Below are 15489 nucleotides of genomic sequence, written 5' to 3'. Positions count from 1 at the left end.
ATTATTTTCATCTTTTACTATTGAAAAATTTCAAAAAGGAAAATGGGCCAATACAAAAGTTTGGGCACCCTTGAAGATTTAGACCTTAATAAGCCTGTTAGGGTTATGACTTGTTCACTATCATCATTAATAAAGGCCAGGTGTTGTAAATTTCACAGCGTTAAAAAACCAAGCCTCCTCAATGCTTGTGCCAAAGAAAAACAGCTTTCTTCTAGCAGCATTCTTCTAAGAAGCTGCCTAGCACTCTGAAAATGAAAATGGTTATAAGCTTATAAGAAGATAGAAAAGTGTTTTCAAATTGCACTTTCCTCAGTTCAAAATGTAATTAAGAAATGGTAGTTGTCAGGAACAGTGGAGGTCAAGATAAGGTCTGGAAGACCAAGCAAAATTTCTGTGAGAGCTGCTCATAGGATTGCTCAAGAGGCAAATCAGAACCCCTGTTTGACTGCAAAAGACCTGCAGGAAGATTTAGCAGACTCTGGAGTTGTGGTACATTGTTTTACTGTTCAGAGACACCTGCACAAATATGATCTTCATGAAAGAGGCATCAGAGGAAAACCTCTCCTGCATCCTCACCATAAAATTCAGCATCAAAAGTATACAAAAGAACATCAAAGCAAGCCTGATGCATTTTGGAAACAAGTCATGTGGACCAATGAGGTAAAAATAGAACTCTAGCCACAATGATCAAAGGTATGTGTGTGTGGAGAAAAAAGGATGCAGAATTTCAGGAAAAGAACATATAGCCAAGCATTAAGCAGGGGGTGGTTCAATCATACTTTGGGGTTGTGTTGCAGCCAATGGCACAGGGAACATTTCACAAGTAGAGGGAAGAATGGATTCAATGAAATTTCAACAAATTATCAATGCAAACATAACACCATCTGTAAATAAGCTGAAGTTAAAAAGAGGATGGCTTCAAATGGATTATGATCCTCAATTCACACCAAAATCCACAGTAGACTTCCTCAAAAGGCACAAGCTGAAGGTTTTACAATGGCCCTCACAGTCACCTGCTCAGAACATCATTGAAAATTGGTGATGAGATCTCAAAAAAGCAGCGAATGCAAGGCGACCCAGGAATCTCACAGAAATGGAAGACCTTTACAAAGGAGGAATAGATAAAAATCCCTCAAACATGAACTGAAAGACTCTTGTCTGGCTACAAAAAGCGTTTACAAGCTGTGATACTTGCCAAAGGGGGTGCTACTAGGTACTAACCATGCAGGGTGCCCAAACTTTTTCATCGGTCCATATTCCTTTTTTGATAATTTTAATATGTAAAAGATGAAATTGTTATTTTGCCTAAAATACAAAAGGAAATGTGTCATCTTTAACCTTTTAGAGATAATTTCATCTTCAACTTGCCTAACTGTTCGCAATAGCAGTTATTGTGACAAGGTGTGCCCAAACTTTTACATGCCACTTTAAATGCTGATCTGAAGCTGGACAGATTGCTAGATCCTTTCAGCTTCAGTCTTCCTGCACGTATCTAATGCTTATATTATGGCAAAGTGCTCAGTTTGCAACTGCAGCGCGCCCAAACCACAGGGGCAAACTGTCAATCATTAGGAAAGTACTGTCCCCTGGAAGCAGGAAGTTGGGAGGCAGAGGAATGGTGCGTCTCTGAAATCTCATAATGAGACAACCCCTTTAATTTATGTGCAGTTTATTGTGTAATACAAAATTCTAGAAAGAAAAATATATGGATACTGTACAAAAAGAGCAATAATGTACTTACATCTTCCTTCAGTAAGTCACTAGTTGAGGACGTTGTGTATATACTGGCTTGGGACTGACTGCTAATTCCACTGTCCTCCTTCAAGGTTTCATTCTCTAAGGAATTTACCATCCATGGCTTGAATACCATGGATGCCTCAGCTGAGTCCAAATAAGCATCCAGTGGAGAAGAATTTCCTAAAGAAGTCATGGAGGTGGCACTTGCCCTGGAATTTCGAAGGCTTTTTCGCTGATAATTAGGCCATTGACTTTGAGGTTTTGGACTCATTGGTCGACAAGGCATTGAGTTAAGGTCAGAAATGGAGTACATGTTTGCATGGGACGTACTTGACGATTGTCTCATCATTGAAGGTTCATTTGGATTATATATTGTGTAGTTCATACACTGATCAAATGAATTCCTTGCATTCGCAGTGGTGCCACACTTAGCAGACCTTCTTAAATCAACATTCTCAGCTGCAGATTCTGGTGAAGTAGACAATACGTAGTTATCATTGAATTCCGTGTAGCTGGAACCACTGAGTAAATCTGGGACCACTGATGAATGGTTCTCACCATATGTATCAATCTTTTCTTTCGAATCTTTCCTTGGTTTGCTTGGGTTGATAACTTGTGTGGATAAACTTAGTACACTAAGTCTTTTGAGTGAATCTCTTTCCTTGTTCTTTCGTAAGGCTCTCCATGACATTTGATGAGGTCTGATCTTTTTCCTTTCCTCCTTAGTATCAGATTCCATGTTTTGAGCTGTATTCTCTTTTTCTAGATTTTTAAAATCAAAAAGGCTTGAGAATGACTTATGAGCCCAAGATAGTCTCTCTTTTAACCGTTTACTGTCTGTGCTTTTAATACTAATTTTCATATCACTATTCTCTAATTGAGGCCTTGGAAGATCTTGGCTGTAAGATGATTCAACTGGCTCAGGCATCTTAACATTTGAAACATCACTTCTGAATCGGGTAAAATTGTCCATGTCAATCCTTCCTGATCCTGAAGCTTTTCTCATACTTCTGTTGTAGAGAAAGCTACTTTCATACAAGTCATCATCCGAGAGATCTGAAGAGTGCTCATCCTTACAAAGATTGACTATCTGTCTGCTGGTTATAAGTGAAGGTGTAAGGGAATTTAAATGCTTGCTTTCTACATTAATCACGGTCCTTCCAGTTTTATCATCTACTTTTGTGTTGCTTTCTGACTTGGCTGGTTTATTGCTTTCTGAAGGAACCTCTAAAATTGGTGGCAATCCAGAAGAACTGTCATTTGAATCCAAATTTTTGCTTTCTTCCACCTCTTGGTTAGTATCAGTAACATCTCCAGAGACTTCATTTTCAGTGCAATTGTTTCTGTTACAGTAGTTGCTTTTATCATCTTCATCCATTAAACCCAAGTCCATGTTTATTGTTTTCCTTTCAAAAGCCAAGTCCTGTATATGTCCAAACATGTCATCCTTTTTACCTTCTACCTTTTGTAAATTCTCATATTCTATGTCGTCTTCATCATCATCTGAGAAACTGAATGCTAGATGCTCTGAGCTATCTGTACTTTCCTCACTCTGGTCATCATTCAGTATTTGGACAGAATTTGACAAATCAGTTTTTTCCACGATGGAATCTTCATCTAAGTCACATATATTAGCTAATGCTGTGTTGTTCATCTCTGCATTCATACTAATATTTTCTTCTTGATTGCCTCCTTTAGGATCAGGGTGATCTAATACCTTGTCCCACATTTCAGGACTTTGTTGAACTTGGTTTGTTTCATTAGCCATATAATCAGCACCCATTTCACATGAGGGTTTCATATTTAGTTTTGCTTCAGTAGAGTTTTTCTCCTCTGTACCACTACTATTGGCATTAACTACATCTTTATTTATAAGTTGATCTTTGACTAAATCCTCACTGGAGAACTTAAGTATTTGACTGCTTTCCTGTGAATCGTGTGATTGCCAAGAACCAGTCTGTATATCTTGTTCTCCTAATACATGGATATCATTGGGTTTGTTCCTTGTTGCTTGAGCATCTGTCCTTTGTATGGATATTATGATGAGACCTGATTTGCTAGAAGAATCATGGATGATATCTGATTCCTGATGTGACTCCTCTTTGATGGTCATGTGGTTTGGGGTGGTGTCATTGTTAACTATTGTACTATTATTTGCCTTGTCTATGTTGTGGTCAGGCACATTTGGCTTTGCAGATGATTTTACTTTATAATTACTCGTATTAGCTTCTGTGGAGTTTAATATAACCAAAAATCTATTTTCTCTGTCTTTACATATGTCAGGTTCTGAAAAGCCACACCCTACAGAATTATCATCATCAAGAGAACGATTATGTGGGTTATATCCATTAAGTTCTCTGGTTGGATCCCAGTGTCGATGAGAACCGTGGCTCCAGACTTCCCGATAAAGATTAGGCTCGTCAACTTGAGTTTGTTTTTCTGATGAAGTCCTCATTAAATCTCCATAGGCCTGATCTAAGAATGCTGAAGATGTGTCCAGATTCTGACTTTTTGTAGAGAATGTTTTTTCTATACTTATCTCTCCCCTAGTTGCATCATACTCTACTGCAGTATCATTTCGGTTAGGTATTGTAAAATGAATATTAGGCAAACTTTGGTGAGAGGCAACAATAGTTGTGTCTGACCGTGCACAAGCTAGACAACCTTCTGACTGTGAGATAACATTAACTTTCCGTTTTGTATTTGTCGTTATCTCTGTAGACACCACCAAACCTCTAGGACCTTCCTCAATTACTGTCACATTGTGCTGCAACCCATTCAAAATTAGATTATTATTCTCTGTATCCTCTCTTAGGTTCACATTAGGAGTAAAAAGACCCTCCTTGCTTTTCTCCACAGTATGCTCTTCACTGAACTCAGATGTGAGGTTTTTAAGAGGAGATGGGCATTGAGTTTGTAAACAGGAAGAGGCCTCGGTCTCAGCTTTTTGGCTACATACGATCTCTTTTGAGATTTGCAAGCTCTTTGAATAAATGCCTCCTTGGAGTTTAGTAAAATTTGAATACACAGATTCCTCCTTGTCTAATAAAATGCAATCTGTCCTTCTGTTCAGTTCATCTGTTGCATCACTAGAAACAGACTCAATGTCGGAAATGCTCTCAAATACTTCACTTTTTAATTCAGAGGGACTGTCGCTGAAGTAGGATCTCGTTTCAAAGTAATCTTCATCTTGGTCCTGACTGTAAGACCCAAACTCAAGCATACAATGGTCGGCACTGGTGTCTTCATTAAATTCTACTTTATTTTCAGTGTCTTCATTTAGTTCTGGGGTCTGTAATGATAAAAAAAAGTGCAAGATGAGATAGAAATGAAATATATTTTCAATCCTAGAGGTGTTTTCCCACAAAAGAGATCTCCTATCCATATGAAGTAAGGAAGACACCCAACAATCACTAGAAAGAGGATCCCATTTCCACCTTCTTCATCACTTTGGTCAGGATTGGCTAGAGCAGCATGGTCACAGATGACCACTGTCACTCCAATAAGAGTCTAAATGCCCTGTCACACACAGAGATAAATCTTTGGCAGATCTGTGGTTGCAGTGAAATCATGGACATATTGTTCCATTTGTACACAGCCACAAACCTGGCACTGATTGTCCACAATTTCACGGCAACCACAGATCTGCTGCAGATTTATCTCTTTGTGTGACAAGGCTTTAAGGGACTGGCAAAGATAACCAAGTACAGCACCTATACAGTCCCATAGACAAAGGATGGAGCACCAGTGGTCATGTGTGTCCATGCTGCTAAATCCAGTCCTAGCTGAAGAAAGGAGGAATGAAAAATCGAGACACTGGTTCTCAGTGATCACATTTTTATCAGATATCTCATAGATCGGTGATAAATGTCTCTTATTGGAAAACCTCTTTAAGCAAAACACATTTTTATGTATAAAGTATTCCATCTCTTTCAAAATGTTAAACATCAGGACAACTTAACACTTGCTGTAATCTTCAATACCTTCTTTTTGCTCCACTTTTTCAATTTGAGGCTCCAATTTGTTATTTAATAGAAAATACTTTATTGACAATAATTCATCAGGAACATATATATTAATATTCAAGTAGGAAATATGAATTGTTTTGGGTGTGCTGCAGCTGAGAATATTAGGCCTGTAATTAATAAAAAGCTGTACCAGCCACAAATTTATATCCACTTATGGATATGTAATCGACCTTGAGAACTTACAATCGAAATACATTCAGTAATCCAATGTAAGGGTCAATTGTTCTCTCCTCTTCTTACAAGTTATGAGAACATAACAATGAAGATCTTAGAAAGTAAGTCATCTGAAGTGGGCGAATAAATACTTCACCCTTCAATATTACACATTTAAGAAAACAGTACTGTACCATAGGTCTGCCATTTACCCCCTAACTTACGAAAAATACCAATGTCTGAATAATCTGTCTATTCTTATAAAATTTTAACAAATTCAGTTCTGACTTTGTTTTTTCAGATTTAAGCTGATTCCCCTCTCTGTGAAATGTCTTGTTATACATAGAGTTCTCCAAAATTACAACTGAGAAGTGTGAAAAGTTTCGAGTCATGTAAAAAAAGTTAGAAAGAAGAAGTGTTTGATTAGAAGATGATAACTCGAGAACTAATATTACATTTTCACATTTTATATTAAGGGGAAATGCTATAAAAATATATAATAAATATATGAATTACATAATAAATGTGTTTTTGTTTTTTTTTGTTTTTGTTTTTAAAATATATAATAGTATGCTCCATGATATTAGGGTGCAACAAAATGTCTCTGGAGGACCATGGGCATCCTTTCATTACTCAGGCAACTTATTCATTTCAATGGATGGCATGTAATGCCTTATTACCCTAATTCATCAATATATTGAAAATAACCAGTTGTCTGTATCTTCTTTCAGTGATAACAGCTGATCAGTGAGGACTTTCGAGGGACTATACACATAAACTGATCCCCAGGTATCGTAGAAGTCACCAAACAGTGGTTGTCTTAAAGGCATTTTCCAGGTATTAGGGTACGTGCTCACGATCAGTGTTTGCAGTGTTTTGGATGCAGCGTGTTTTCGTATACTGTTTTTGTTACAGTATAACACAGTGGATGGGATTTTTAAAAATCTCATGGCCACTGTGTATGTATGGCCCATAGCAAAAACTGACTTGCGGTGCGGCTTTCCGAGCCACAGTATCTCAATTCTTTGCTGCGGACTCACAAGCGTTCTCTGAACACAAGCGAGAGACTGCAGCACCCCGAATCCTGATCGTAGGCATGAGCAGCTGTGGTCTCCTGCATTCTCCTGCGCAGGAGACTTGCAGCCCCGAAGGTCAGGACCTGCCGCATCAAGGACGTGGCAGGTCCTGATCGTGGATACAGGGATGTAACGACTGCCGTAGCAGAGGTCGCCATCATGATCAGCAGCTGGCTCCTGTCTGTGAGAGAGGAGCTGTGCTGTTCTGTGGCAGACCACACGGGTGCTATATGGCCCATGAGTCAGGGGAACTCTGTGTCAGCAGCGGCACTGGGCCCCCTCGCCCATCATCACACACACCAATGATGAGGCATCAAGCGGCGCGCTCGGCTCCATGCTTCATCATTTTCCCCCTGTGCCTGCGCTCGATGTCTCAGTACAATCGAGCGCAGTGACATGACTTCGGTGCAACTGCTGTGCTGAGACTGCAGAGCAAAGAGCACAGGATGGGAGGACACTCTGACCAAAGAAGCGAGGGAACGAGGAGAGGTGAGGACTCGTTGTTTGTTTTTTTTTAATCAGTGAGCACACGGTGGCCAGAGGCGCATGGGGCTGCATTATACATGGATGTCTATGGGGCTGCATTATACATGTAGGTCTATGGGGCTGCATAATGCAATATGAAGGACACCTTATACACCGACTATAGGCGTGCATTATACATGGAGGATGCATTATAATAATTAGAGGACTATGAGGGCTACTTTATACATGGAGGACTACAGGAAATGCATTATAATACATGGAAGACTATTGGGGTGCATTCTAATATATGAAGGGTTATGTAGGACCCTTTATACTATATGGAAGGCTATGTGGGGGCCATTATAGTATTTGGAGAGCTATATACAGGGGGATAAAGATACAAGCATGAGATGGGAAAGTGTTGTGCTGAGGGTAAAAGGTTCTTTCCCTCAGCACCCAGCTTTCCCAAGCTCTGCTACACATCTTTTTCTCAGCACACAGCTTTCCCATGCTCTGATATGGGAAAGCTGGGTGCTGAGGGAAAGATGTATAGCAGAGCATGGGGAAGCTGGGTGCCAAGGACAAGATGGATATCAGATCATAGGACGCTAGGTGCTGATAGAGGGATTTCAGATCATAGAAAACCCAGGTGCTGAGGGAAAGAGCCAAGTGTCAGCGTCATTATCTCATACCCCGAGTGTCTGTGTACGTGGATGTTGGGGGCCCAGCTCCAAACTTTACACCAGGGCCCATTAAACTCTAATTACGCCACTGTGTGGACCTTACAGTGCTCAGGCTATCACTTGTGCGCATGTGGCACAGAGCTCAGTGACTGGCTGCAGTGGTCACATGTCGCAGTAGCAGTGTAGTTGTGAGATCAATGCTGCATAATGTCAAAAAAGACCAAAGCAGCGGTGGAGAGGCAGCATTTGACCTGGGGAGTGTCATAATTGACTCCTGGCTCAGCTGGAGCTGAGCCTTTTTTTTAGTTTCCCTTCTGATGCAGGTCACGTTAGGGGTTAATCCTTTCTGCCTCGTTCTGGAGGTCAGGCTGCTTTATTAAGGCACTGTTTCTCTTGAAATTCACCAGTGATACTTCTGGCTCTGCTGTGTTCTGCTCTTGAGTGACCTGTTGTCTGCCCTGCCCCCTCCTGACCTCCGTGTTCACCTGACCTGTTAACCTCCTCTGTTGTCTGTTTCCATCAGTGTCTCTCCCGCTGTCTACCTGTTCGTTCCTTATCTGTTTACCTTTATTCTGTCTTGTCTTCCCACTCCCCCTCGCTTCTAGGCTCTGATTTCCTGGCTACTGACTATTTGCTTCCCTCTGACTACATTTAGACTTTGCCCTTGTGTACTTACAAGACCTCATGTTGTGACACGGCTTTCTGACGATTCTACTGCCATCTGGTGGGCTTGACTAGTATTACCTCTGCTAGGGAATTCCCTGCTCATACGTTTCCTCCACTTTTACGCCCCCTAGTGGTTTACTAGCTAACTACCTTCTCAGATAGTTTCAGGAATCCTCTCAGTCCCACATTACTGCGCTGTACTGCTATTGTACATCTTAGAGTACAGCGTGACAGGGAGGATGAGTATCATCTGAATTTATTTTGACCTAGCAGATGCTGATGGGGATACAAAAATTCTACTGAAAAATTCCCATTAACCAGAAAGCCCATTAAAAAGTTACAGGGAGATGACCCCAAAATCAAAAAATTCCAATTTTTGGGGAGAGCTCATGTTGGTGAATGATATTTAATTAGTTAATATATTAATTTTATTCGTATATATGACAAACATAGTCTACACTGCTATTCAAAAAATATGCTTATATCAGTCCCTGTCCAGTGAACCTCCAGTCTCCTCCATGAAATCACTGCGTCTGCCAGTAAAACACGCAGACTGCAGGTGATTTTAATGCAGGAGGCTGACGTGTCCATGTTCCTCCATCAGCAGCCATTGCATGGACGGGAGTACATGTCACGCTCCCTGGGTCCTCGGCTCCCCTCCCCGGGTCCTCTGCTCCGCTCCCCGGGTCCTCAGCTCCGCTCCCCGGCTCACCTGCCATGCTCCCCGCTCTCCAACCTCCGGTGCCCGTCCTTCCCAGGCCCCCTGGTCTCCGCTCCCGGCGCCCGACGGCTTCCCAGGTCCTGGCCGGCTCCCCTGCGTCCTCCTCTCAGCTTCCTTCCCTGGCTTCTGGCACCCGGGCCGCGCGCATGCGCATTAGGGCGCGCGCGCGGTCACTGACCCTTTCTTAAAGGGCCAGTGTCAAATTACAGGAAATGATGCACATAGGTACAGGGTATATAGGGGGTTAATGTCCAAGGGAGCGGGGCCTGTTCTTCGTGTTTTCCCAAGCTAGGAGTCAGGTCTCCTTGTGTTTTGTGAGATACTTACCTCTCTATCTTCTAGAGCCGATCCTGCATCGCCATCCGGTTCTGCGGTACCTCGAACCCCGAACGCTGTCCATCTGCCATCCTGACAGTCCGTACCATCTCGGATCCCTGCGGTGACCCGTCATCTCGCTCCAACGGTTCCGGACCCCGCCTGACACCATCACGGCTTCCGAACCTGAGCTCCGTCACCCGGACCACCATCAGTGACCTCGTGGTCCCAGGGACTTCTCCATTTTCTCCCAGTGCACGGACTGTCCTGCTACCTACAGTGCTCCGGCTACCGGACTCCTTTCCCTCTTCCGGGAGTTCGGCCCAGTGGATCCACCTCCAGGGTCTACCCGTCCATCTGGCCCTAACAGTACAGCGCGCACAGGAGAAAAGGATGGCTGAGCAAGGAGGTATAGATATCCTAAGGCCTAAGCCACACGGCATGAAAATTGATACAAGTGGAGTGCGATAAAACATCACATTACACTCGGACCAATATTAGCCTGTGTGTCAGCGCACATGAGCGATTATTTTCTCAGCCCTAATCAGACAGAGAAAACAATCGCAGCATGCTGCGGGTGTAATGCGAGACTATTTCTCTCGCACCCATTCAAGTCTATGGAACGAGAGAAAAATCGCACTGCACTCACGGTACACCGGTGTACCGTGAGTGCAGGGCGAGAATGGCAATAGCCGGCTACGGAGGAGAGAGGGAGATAAATCCCTCCCTCCCCTCTGCAGAGCCGGCCCGCCCCCCGCAGCTGAGGTCCGCTCGCACGATCGGACTTCAGTCGCAGGGACACTCGCATGACACTTGGCTCCTGCTGTACTGCCAGCGTGAGCCGAGTGTCATGCGAGGGGATCGCAGTAGTCCCTGTGTGGCCCCAGCCTAATGTAGAGAATGTTACAGACCTTGCCAAAAGGTTTATTAGTAAGTTTCAGCCTAGAGGATTTCCTAATGAATACCTCTGATAGAAGGCTGTTTCGCATACCACCAGGCAGTGGCATATGTCGCCAATATGCTCCCATGTTTAAAAGGAATCTGTCTCCAGGTTTCTGCTACTCCATCTAAGAGAAGCATAATATAGAGACAGAGACTCTGATTCCAGCCCTGTGTTACTTACTGAGCTGCTTGCTGCTGTTTTGATCAAATATCTTGTTTTGGCTCCTGGAAAGCGATCAGTTCATTGAATGCTAACCTCTGTATAATCCCCCCACCGCTTTTTGGTAGCTTTCTGTGTACGCTGTGCATAGGCAGAAAGCTGCCGATCAGCGGTGTGGCAGGATTATACAGAGCTCCTGAATGTGGAAGACTACATGGCAGCAAGTTTACTAGTCCTCTAGTTATAATAATTTTTTAAAGAGTACAGCAAGCAGCTCAGTAAGTGACACATCGCTGGACTCAGGATCTCTGCCTCCACATTATGCTGCTCTCAGATTAGGAAGCAAAGGCCTGGTGATAAATTCCTTTTAAATACATTACTTTGAGATATACTGTATTTTGCAGGATGTCTCTGGCCAACCGCTGAATTACACTTTATTTTGTCCTAGTTCATTTTTTGTGTAATTTTCTGACCTCGCCGCAGTTCCATAGAATAAATGTAGTCATTTAATAATTGCGCTACTAATAACACAAGACACACTGAAATGAACTTTTATCACCTAGTCTCCAGTTTGTTGTGGTTTTCTGAACATTTCCTTATCCCCGGAGATTCTTCAGTGAGGAATCCCAGAGTTTCTGTCTGAACTTGTACCAGGAACATGCCAGCCCACATCTAATGACACCGCTCTGCAGTCCTGTATGGCTCACTCCTCCTACGTAGGAGAACTTACACAATCTTCTATAATGTAATACTTTATTAATATGCAATGTACTAGACATGATAATCTCATAATTATATTTATTCTGTGGCTTTCCTGCTGCTCTGGAAGTCTGATAACAATAGCAAGAATCATTAGTTGTATACTACAATACTGAGCCCTTAAGCCCGCTACACACGCTTCAATATATCTCACAATCCGTCGTTGGGGTCAAGTTGTAAGTGACGCACATCCGGCATCATTTGTGAGGTATCTGCGTGTGACATCTACTTGCGATCAGGATTGAACGCAAAACCGTTGATCGCAAACACATCGTATCATTCTCTAGAATTGAGCGTTTTGTAGCACGAACCTAGTGAATTGTAACGTGTGACATCCCTCATACGATTTTGGTGTCTGATGCTATGTGCGCAGGTGTGCGCTCTGCACCGCAGCTTAAAAAAGGTCCGCTTCAGAGCGCAGCTGAAAAGCTGCGTTCTGAAGCGCCTCACAATGTCTGTCATTCACTAATCTCTGTCAGTCGGTCACTATCTCTGTCCCTCACTCTCTGTCCATGTCAGTCAATCCCCCTCTGTCATATACTCACCGATCCCCGATCCCCGGCGCTGCACGGCGTTCACACTGCTCCGGCGGCTTTTACTGTTTTGAAAAAGCCGGCCGCCCATTAAACAATCTCGTATTCCCTGCTTTCCCCGCCCACCGGCGCCTATGATTGGTTACAGTGAGACACGCCCCCACGCTGAGTGACAGGTGTCACACTGCACCCAATCACAGCAGCCGGTGGGCGTGTCTATACTGTGTAGTGAAATAAATAATTAAATAATTAAAAAAAATGGCGTGCGGTTCCCCCCAATTTTAAAACCAGCCAGATAAAGCCATACGGCTGAAGGCTGGTATTCTCAGGATGGGGAGCTCCACGTTATGGGGAGCCCCCCAGCCTAACAATATCAGTCAACAGCCGCCCAGAATTGCCGCATACATTATATGCGACAGTTCTGGGGCTGTACCCGGCTCTTCCCGATTTGCCCTGGTGCGTTGGCAAATCGGGGTAATAAGGAGTTATTGGCAGCCCATAGCTGCCAATAAGTCCTAGATTAATCATGTCAGGCGTCTATGAGACACCTTCCATGATTAATCTGTAAGTGACAGTAAATAAACACACACACACCCGAAAAAATCCTTTATTAGAAATAAAAACACACACATATACCCTGGTTCACCACTTTAATCAGCCCCAAAAAGCCCTCCTTGTCCGGCGTAATCCAGGATGCTCCAGCGTCGCTTCCAGCGCTGCTGCATGGAGGTGACCGGAGCTGCAGAAGACACAGCCGCTCCGGTCACCTCCACGCAGCTAATGAAGACAGCCGGCGATCAGCTGCTGTCACTGAGGTTACCCGCTGTCACTGGATCCAGCGGTGGCCGCGGGTAACCTCAGTGACAGCTCAGCTGATCGCGCTACTCACCGCTGCTCCTATCACCTCCACGCAGCAACTGAGGTGAGTAGCGCGATCAGCTGAGCTGTCACTGAGGTTACCCGCGGCCACCGCTGGATCCAGTGACAGCGGGTAACCTCAGTGACAGCAGCTGATCGCGCGGCTGTGTTCATTAGCTGTGTGGAGGTGACCGGAGCGGCGGTGTATTCTGCAGCTCCGGTCACCTCCATGCAGCAGCGCTGGAAGCGACGCTGGAGCATCCTGGATTACGCCGGACATGGAAGGCTTTTTGGGGCTGATTAAAGTGGTTAACCAGGGTATATGTTTGTGTTTTTATTTCTAATAAAGGATTTTTTCGGGTGTGTGTGTGTTTATTTACTGTAATTTACAGATTAATCATGGAGGGTGTCTCATAGACGCCTGACATGATTAATCTAGGACTTATTGGCAGCTATGGGCTGCCAATAACTCCTTATTACCCCGATTTGCCAACGCACCAGGGTAAATCGGGAAGAGCCGGGTACAGCCCCAGAACTGTCGCATATAATGTATGCGGCAATTCTGGGCGGCTGTTGGCTGATATTGTTAGGCTGGGGGGCTCCCCATAACGTGGAGCTCCCCATCCTGAGAATACCAGCCTTCAGCCGTATGGCTTTATCTGGCTGGTTTTAAAATTGGGGGGAACCGCACGCCGTTTTTTTTAATTATTTAATTATTTATTTCACTACACAGTATAGACACGCCCACCGGCTGCTGTGATTGGGTGCAGAGTGACACCCGTCACTCAGAGTGGGGGTGTGTCTCACTGTAACCAATCATAGGCGCCGGTGGGCGGGGAAAGCAGGGAATACGAAATTGTTTAATGGGCGGCCGGCTTTTTCAAAACAGTAAAAGCCGCCGGAGCAGTGTGAACGCCGTGCAGCGCCGGGGATCGGGGATCGGTGAGTATGAGAGAGGGCTGCTAACTTCAGTAACTTAGGAGATTAGCGGTCACCGGTGAGTCCTTCACTGGTGACCGCTAATCAGGGCGCGACACAGACAGAGCCGCGGCATGACAATGAAGTCGGGTGAGGTTCACCCGAGTTCATTCTGACAGTGCGGCTCTGTCTGTGTCTGCTGTCATCTGCCATTCAGCTCTGCTACATGGCTGTCTGTGGCTGCTGTCAGCGGCCATGTAGCAGAGCTGAACGGCAGATGACATAGTAAAAACGCATCCCTACACATTATACACGCTTGTCAAGTCAATAAATAAAAAAAAAAGGGTGTCCAATGCATACGTCACAGAACACATGATCTAAAGGATCGCACACAAAATTGACCAATTTAACATAGACTACTAACGCACGTGTGACAGCAAATGAACGACCAACGTGAAATCTCATAGATCCCGTATGCAACCTGGGCGTGTCACATTGCAAATGCGATTGTACAACTAATTGCAACGTGTAAAGTGGGCTTTAGATATAATGAACAATCGTGCGCAATAATGGATTTTTTTTGACAAATATGGAATATTGGAACTGGTGTTTGCAATTTAGGGACACTAGTCCTGCTCCTGGCCTTGCATGAAACCACCCATAATCCTTCCCAAAAACATCCATTTATCATTAAAGGGGTTGTCCTCTACTTTTACATTGATGGCCTATCCTACAGGGGGCTTTACATGCTATGATATCGCTAGTGATATCGCTAGCGAGTGTACCCGCCCCCGTCATTTGTGCGTCACGGGCAAATCGCTGCCCATGGCGCACAATATCGCTAACACCCATCACCCATACTTACCTTCCCTAGCGACGTCGCTGTGGGCGGCGAACAACCTCTTTGTTAAGGCGGAGGATCGTGTGCCGTCACAGCGACGTCACACAGCGGCTAATCAATAGAAGCGGAGGGGTGGAGACCAGCCGCATTATCGACACGCCCACCTCGTTGGCGGAGGACGCAGGTAAGCTGTTGTTCGTCGGTCCCGGGGTGTCACACATAGTGATGTGTGCTGCCTCAGGAACGACAAACAACCTGCGTCCACAACAACCAACAAGATTTTGAAAATGAACAATGTGTCAACGATCAACGATTAGGTGAGTATTTTTGATAGGAGCGAGTGTTAACTATCTGTTACACGCAACGACGTCGCTAATGATGCCGGATGTGCATCACGAATTCTGTGACCCCCGACGACATATCGTTAGTTATGTCGTTGCGTGTAACCGAGCCTTTAGGATAGATCATCAACGTCAGATCAGCTGGGGTCCGACACCCGGCACCCCCTCCGATCAGCCGTTTCTTGGTGCCAGTGGCGGCAGCCAGCAGTGCCCAGTTTCGGAGCTGCTCCGTCTTCTGATAGTGGCCGTGGCCGAGTACTGCACATCTGTCTCCCACCCAAATCAATAGGAGA

At 44.5% G+C, this 15489-nt stretch overlaps 1 protein-coding gene and 1 long non-coding RNA gene across 4 annotated transcripts in view; one reads left to right on the top strand and one right to left on the bottom strand.

Annotated features, from left to right (window-relative positions):
- Positions 1-15489, top strand: part of LOC142296855 (uncharacterized) — a 331759-nt gene that overhangs the window by 143649 nt on the left and 172621 nt on the right. Inside the window, exon 3 of one of the 2 annotated variants that reach the window (XR_012751713.1) lies at positions 9872-9943. The exons of the other annotated variant lie outside the window; for it this stretch is intronic. This is a non-coding gene — a long non-coding RNA (uncharacterized LOC142296855). Of the gene's footprint in view, positions 1-9871; positions 9944-15489 lie in introns of those variants that run through there. 2 annotated transcript variants of the gene reach the window in all.
- ARHGEF4 (Rho guanine nucleotide exchange factor 4) overlaps positions 1-15489 on the bottom strand; it is a 309794-nt gene that overhangs the window by 145585 nt on the left and 148720 nt on the right. For both annotated transcript variants that reach the window (XM_075340910.1, XM_075340911.1), the window contains exon 2: positions 1742-5029. In XM_075340910.1, the coding sequence (XP_075197025.1) occupies positions 1742-5029 (3288 nt within the window). The remainder of the gene's footprint in view (positions 1-1741; positions 5030-15489) is intronic.

The sequence above is a fragment of the Anomaloglossus baeobatrachus genome, chromosome 3, assembly GCF_048569485.1.
Source record: "Anomaloglossus baeobatrachus isolate aAnoBae1 chromosome 3, aAnoBae1.hap1, whole genome shotgun sequence".
NCBI lineage: Eukaryota > Metazoa > Chordata > Amphibia > Anura > Aromobatidae > Anomaloglossus > Anomaloglossus baeobatrachus.
The sequence above is the reverse complement of the archived record's forward strand: the minus strand, read 5'-3'. Positions and strand labels throughout refer to the sequence as shown.